Here is a 7,303-nt window from a genome sequence, read left to right on the forward strand (position 1 = left end):
TGATATCAATTGTATTAAAAGGAAAAACGCATTTTCCCGCCAATTCAAGGAATGGGGAAATCAAGATCAGTCAGTAGGGCCTACTGATAGACTCCTTGGAGGCTGAGCACATGTAGAGCCATCTGTATGTAACAAAATTCACAAAAACCTACAAGGGACAGAACATAAATCCGGGGTGATTGGGTTAAGAGACAGGAAGAATGAAACAAATCAGGATATAAAGAAAAGGAAAAAAAAAATGGAAAGGAGACAAAACTGGAAAAAAATATATATATATGTACTATACTGTAACCATGCACATGTTTTGCTTTGACTTCAAATAAGCAAGGAAAGAGGTAAATAAGAAATTAGATTTAAAATGGATATAATAAAGTATACAACAATATCATTTTAGGAAATCTAAATTCTATTTTATCAATATGATGACCATAAGCATATAATGTTCAATGCTACAACTATGTTGAAAATATATAAAAATGTGTTTCTGAGTAAAGATTAAAAGGAATTCATATACAAGTGTTGAAATCTTAAGTTGTTCAAACTTTCCCATTTTCAATTGCCATCACACACCAAAGCCATGTCAGAACATTTAAAATTGTTTCACAAATTACAAATAAACTCACGGTGAGGTATTCTGAGGCTTCAGCATCAAACAAACTTTTGTATGTGGCTGTACTTAACACATAAAATCAGAAGCTTTTTATGGTTACAGCACCAAAAGTCAGCAACCAAACTAAAACCCCTTCATTTCTTAGTAAAGTGAACTACCATTTGCTCCTTTGTTTGTTTTTTAAAATCAGTATGTAAAGCACCTTAATATTTGTCAGAATTACTTCAATGTGAACTTCTACTTCAAGAAAGATTCTAGGAAGCATTATTAAAAATTTTGGCAATAATTTTTCTACTGGGTAGTTAATTTTTTTCCCCAAATTCATTTTGGTGTAAAAATGTCATTACTGAATATCAACACTATTTTCTTTTGCCTAAGAAGATTCTCTATAACTCCATGAAACTATAAATTTTGTTGAAAGAGAAAATGGTATGAAACTGCTCTTATTACTGTTATCATTTAACTCAAATGCTAGGAGTGCACCACTGTCTATGAATCATCTAATACTGCAGGTCTTAACAGAGAATATAACACATATTAAATGCAGTCTTCCACATATCTTTTCTTATAATTACAGTACGGACAGTGTGTGAACAAAATGCCCATCACTTGAAACACCAGTTGCATATTTGTCATAACAGACAGTATAGCACAAACAGAACCATTTTGACATACCACTTGTTACTAGTAAGAATGTGACATCTTTAATAGCTCAAATTCTAACACTTACAGGAGAGGATCGAAAATAAATCTCCCTAACACCTCATAAAATAGCTAAATACCCATAACATTATGTCTGATGATTAAATTGCATCCCAACATATTATGTCAAATATAGACATTTTTTACTGTTGAGTATACATCAACCTGATTTCTTTAACATTAGCCTTATGAAACATTATTAGCATCAAGCATGCTACAGCTACCAATATAAGGTAAAAATATATAAAATGGAGCATAAGCAACTGTCATTTCATGTCTACAAACCAAATTAGCATTTTCCTGAAGTTCTTGTAGTTTCCATTAAAGGCTCTCTTCCTAAATGAACACATTTGTTTCTGTGATAGGACTTACATCAGGCAGAGTAAGGCATTCATGTTCACAACTTGTAACCTTATGAATTCTTTTAAGTCTATGTCAAGTCTTTCTTTTACTTCAGTTTAGTACATCTTTAATTCAGTAACTATTTTTCAATGTGGGCATATTAACAAATAAAATCTTCAAAACTATAGTGAAGTTTTGATGCCAACCCTGTGGGGGAAATTCTTCATGTATAAGACTACTCACTCATACTCAATTCATACAGCAAGTATGTGAACAAATCACTTCTTATCTAAGCACTTTCCCACCATAAGAAGAGAACTTTCTTCTACACTTTTTCATTTGGAAACAATGTTAGTCACCTTCAGACTTTCAAACAAAAATGCAGAAGTTCATAATATTTAAAATCAATTTATACGATATTCTTCTAAGAAAAATCCTCCTCAAGTTTGGGCCCTGTCATCATGACTAGATGTGTTGGTACTAGTTTGGTTATTTTCTCTTGTTTCAGGCACTGGTAAATTGTTAAAATATTGTGTGGCTGCTAAAGCTGACTCCACACCTATGTTGTACAAAGGGTGCACCATACTCTGTGGAAGAAAAAAGAAAAAAATATATAAATACCTTCTTTCTCACCTTAGAAATAAAAGAAGCAAAAAACAAAAATTAACAAAAATTGAATAGTAAGATAAGAGGGTGCCCAATTCCCTCTCTACCTCCAACCCTGATCAAATGTACAAAGAGTTTGAACAGTCCTTCCTACAACACTTCAAAAAGCAATTAAATGACCTAACACTAAATACTCAAAGATAAATCTACAAAAGACATGAAAAATATAAAAGTCAGTAGTAATAACTACAAATGTGTACAAACAAAGCATTCAATGAGATTTTTCTCTGAATACATAGTAATATTAGATAAAATAAGCTTGAAATCTCTGTTGTAACCAACATTAGCCACTTCAACACCCAACAAAATCTGAGGCACTAAATATGCTCATCACATCATGGATGTGGGATGCTAGAAGTACTCCTATTACCTATTTGTTAATAATTAATCCTTAACAGACTAGAAAGTTTAGTGTGCAAAGTCAATTGGGATAGATAGTAGAAACTGTAATATAGCAAAGGTAAAATTAACAGATGATAAAGGTCTTTACCCTGGTAACATTCAAACCCAATTAAGATAAGACAAAATTATGCATGGAACCTCGATATTTGAATGTATGGCCATCGACAAATGTGGAGATGCCTTGCCAAACTGAGGGGAGAATTCGGGCCATTATATTTGTGTGTGTGTGTGTTTGTGTGTGTGTGTGTGTGTGTGTGTGTGTGCGTGCGTGGTGCGTGTGTGGTGCGTGCGTGCGTGGTGCGTGCGTGCGTGAGTGCGTGCGTGTGAGTGCGTGCGTGCGTGCGTGCGTGCGTGCGTGCGTGTGTGAGTGAATGTGTGTGTGTGAGTGAATGTGTGTGTGTGAGTGAATGTGTGTGTGTGAGTGAATGTGTGTGTGTGATTGAATGTGTGTGTGTGTGAGGAATGTGTGTGTTAGTGAATGTGGGTGGGTGAGTGTGGGGGTGTGTTTGTTTGGGTGGGTGAGTGTGGGGGTGTTTGTGGGGGTGGGTGAGTGTGGGGTGTTTGTGGGTGTGGGTGAGTGTGGGGGTGTTTGTGGGTGTGGGTGAGTGTGGGGGTGTTTGTGGGTGTGGGTGAGTGTGGGGGTGTTTGTGGGTGTGGGTGAGTGTGGGGGTGTTTGTGGGTGTGGGTGAGTGTGGGGGTGTATGGGTGGGTGAGTGTGTGTGGGTGGATGAGTGGAAGTGGAAGTGGAAGTGGAAGTGGGAGTGGGAGTGGGTGTGTGTGGGTCGATGAGTGGAAGTGGGAGTGGGAGTGGGTGTGTGTTGAGGATAACTGGGTAATTGACTGGGTGGGTGACAGTACAGATGTACAGTACAGTATTTACCAGTGTAGGTGCATGGATGTATGTGCACATATGTTTAAATTAATTATTTAATGTGCAGTAAGTCACACACATATGCCCAATGCTATTCTCTGTATTCCTTATCCATGCCCTAAAGAAGCAATATGGCAAAAAGGCCTTCAGCTTATTTGTGTTTTTCTGTTCCTCTCTTTGTTGCTTTCTATACAAACACACACACACGCACACGCACATGCACATGCACATGCACATGCACATGCACATGCACACCCACGCACGCACGCACGCACACACACACACACACACACACACACACACACACACACACACACACACACACACACACACACACACACACACATGCCCTACAGTGGGCCACTTTCCAAAGTCAGAATGGCCTGAATTCTCCAATCTCAGACAGCCATGGCATCAATGCAATTGTTGATGGCTACATCAGCATTATCAAATTTAATAAAGCTTTAAAATAGGTATCTTACCAGTTCATTAGATGAATGACCAACAACACACTTCTTGTGTATTGCAGCAGTGGAAAAATGTTGTGCTACTGACATACCACTTAAAGTGTAGCATGTATGATAAAAATCAGATGCCCTGCAAGAGATAGCAACAGTAATGAAGTTATTACTATAATATTCTATATACAACAAATCATTCTTAATTTCACTCAAGTAAGGACAGCTCAAGAGAGTAAGGAGGAGGAGGAGGAGGAGGAGGAGGAGGAGGAGGAGGAGGAGGAGGAGGAGGAGGAGGAGGAGGAGGAGGGAGGAGGAGGAGGAGGAGGAGAATAATAATAATAATAATAATAATAATAATAATAATAATAATAATAATAATAATAATAATGAGAAGAAGAAGAAGAAGAAGGAGGAGGAGGAGAAGGAGGAGGAGAAGTAGGAGGAGGAGGAGGAGGAGGAGAAGGAGGAGAAGGAGGAGGAGAAGGAGGAGGAGAAGGAGGAGGAAGAGGAGGAGGAGGAGGAGGAGGAGGAGGAGGAGGAGGAGGAGGAGGAGGAGGAGGAGGAAACAGAGGAGGAGGAGGAGGAGGAGGAGGAGGAGGAAACAGAGGAGGAGGAGGAGGAGGAGGGGAGGAGGAGGAGGAGGAGGAGGAGGAGGGAGGAGGAAGAAGGAGGAGGAGGAGGAAAAGGAGAGAAGAAGAAAAAGGAGAAGGAAGAGAAGAGGAGGAGGAGGAGGAGGAAGAGGAGGAGGAGGAGGAGGAGGGGAGGAGGGGAGGAGGAGGAGGAGGAGGAGGAGGAGGAGGAGGAGGAGAAAGAAGAAGGGAGGAAGGGGGAAGAAGAAGGGAATAGAGGAGGAGGAGGAGGAGAAGGAGAGATGAGGAGGAGGAGGAGGAGGGATGAGGAGGAGGAGGAGGAGGAGGAGGAGGAGGGGGGGGTGGAGGAGGAGGAAAGAGGAGGGAGGAGGGGGAGGAGGAGGAATAGGAGGAGAAGGAAGAGGAGAAGGAGGAGGGAGAGGAGGAGGAGGAGGAGGGAGGGGAGGAGGAGGAGGAAGAGGAGGAGGAGGAAGAAGAGGAGAAGGAGGAGGAGGAGGAGGAGGAGGAGAGAGGGAGAAAGAAAAAGGGGAGGAGGAGGAGGAGGAGGAGGAGGAGGAGGAGGAGGAGGAGGGGAGGAGGAGGAGGAGGAGGAGGAGGAGGAGGAGGAGGAGGAGGAGGAGGAGGAGGGATGAAAGAGACAAGGGGGAAGAGGGAGGAGGGGGAGGGGGAGGGGGAGGGGAGGGAGGAGGGGGGGAGAAGTAAGAGTAGGAGGAGGGGGAGGAGTAGGAGTAGGAGTAGGAGTAGGAGTAGGAGTGGAGGAGGAGGAGGAGATGATGAGGATGAAGAAGTAGAAAAGAAATCCAAACTTACTTTCCAGGCTTGTCAATAAGTCCACCACGTGGATGCTGACAACATATTAACAGGTATTCTTGTAATGCTTCCTGGTTGAACATCCACCGTTCAGCACTCATGTTCACTGCATCTGAAAGAGCAGTATACATGGCATTATTTTAAATCTTCTAGGTTACTTTATTCATAATTCTAGTATTCTTATTATATATATGAATATATATATATATATATATATATATATAGATATATAATATATAATATAATAAATATAATATATATATCATATATAATATATATATATATATATATATATATATATATATATAATATACTATATTGATAATAATAATGATATTATAATATAGATATATATATGAAAATATATAAATTCTATATAATATATAATATATATATAATATAATACATATTATATATAGATATATATAAAAATAATATATATAATAATATATTATATATAAATATATATTATAATATATATATATATATATATATAATATATATATATTATATATAATATATATATAATATATATGATATATATATATATATGAAATATATATATAAATAATATATATAATATATATTTTAAAATTTTATATATATATATATATAATATATTATATATATTCATTATATATATATATTATTATATATAATATATATATATATATATATAATAATATAATATAAAAATTATATATATATATAATATATATATTTTTTATATATTAATAATTATATATAATTATTATAATATTCATAATATATATTTATATTATATATTTATATATTTATATAATATTTATATATTATATTATTATATTATTTATTTGTATATTATATTATATATTTATATTTATATATTTATATATCTATCTATATCTATATATGTATATATCTATATCTAACTATATTATATATTATATATATATATTAATATCATAATTAATATCTATATCTATATCTATATATATATATTATATATTATATATATATATAATATATATATATATATATATATATATATATATAATATATTATATTCATATATATTCAATATATATATGCAAATATACATATATACATACATATATACATACATATATACATACATATATACATACATACATACATACATACATACATACATACATACATATGCACGTACACACGCACACAGACACACACACATATTATCCCAAATCAAATCAACCTTATCCTCACTTTATGTCTTCACAAATAATATTGCATTATTCCCCATTTACTTTACTTACCATTCATCTTTCAAAGTAATGATATCTATCCCCTCTTATATCAGAACAAAACTATAGCATTTCTTTCCTATCACAACATCAGCCATAAATACATACCACATAAGCACTACTCCTAAAAAAAATCTGCAGAAAAGTTTTTAGTAACATGACAATAGCACTCACTATCTCTAGCGGATAAAATGTATATCCAAATCAGGGGTCTCATATATCAAACCTTTAAGTATTGTATTATCGATATTTATGGATTACTCGTACTGTATTACTAACATTTATTAGTTTAATATCTCTATTATCTGGAACCCAGTATGTTAATGCATACTTATTACCTTCATATGTAATGCCAATTCTCCCTCTCCCCTCTGAAGACAATATACTCATTTTTAGTAAAAATACTTCTCTGTACTTGCATACCTTTTGTGCAAGCAATGTGTGGAGGATGGAAAGAGACCTCCTGCCAAATGATAGAGCCATCAACCAATTTTTCTGAAAAAGTTTAAAACGAATTAGTTATTTATTGGATTAAAAAAAATTTTAACAACCAAAAAAAATTTATTATATTTTAAATAATAATA

General features: G+C 35.5%; 1 protein-coding gene across 1 annotated transcript in view; it reads right to left on the minus strand.

The window, feature by feature from the left end:
* Positions 1–347: 347 nt before the first annotated feature.
* Positions 348–7,303, minus strand: part of LOC119579222 (protein farnesyltransferase subunit beta-like) — a 16,679-nt gene continuing 9,723 nt past the window's right edge. Inside the window, exons 7-9 of the mRNA XM_037926953.1 lie at positions 5,455–5,566; positions 4,076–4,190; positions 348–2,241 (exon numbers count right to left, since the gene is read on the minus strand). Coding sequence (XP_037782881.1) covers positions 2,095–2,241; positions 4,076–4,190; positions 5,455–5,566 — 374 coding nt within the window. The 3' untranslated portion in view covers positions 348–2,094. The remainder of the gene's footprint in view (positions 2,242–4,075; positions 4,191–5,454; positions 5,567–7,303) is intronic.

Source organism: Penaeus monodon, chromosome 12 (genome assembly GCF_015228065.2).
Source record: "Penaeus monodon isolate SGIC_2016 chromosome 12, NSTDA_Pmon_1, whole genome shotgun sequence".
NCBI lineage: Eukaryota > Metazoa > Arthropoda > Malacostraca > Decapoda > Penaeidae > Penaeus > Penaeus monodon.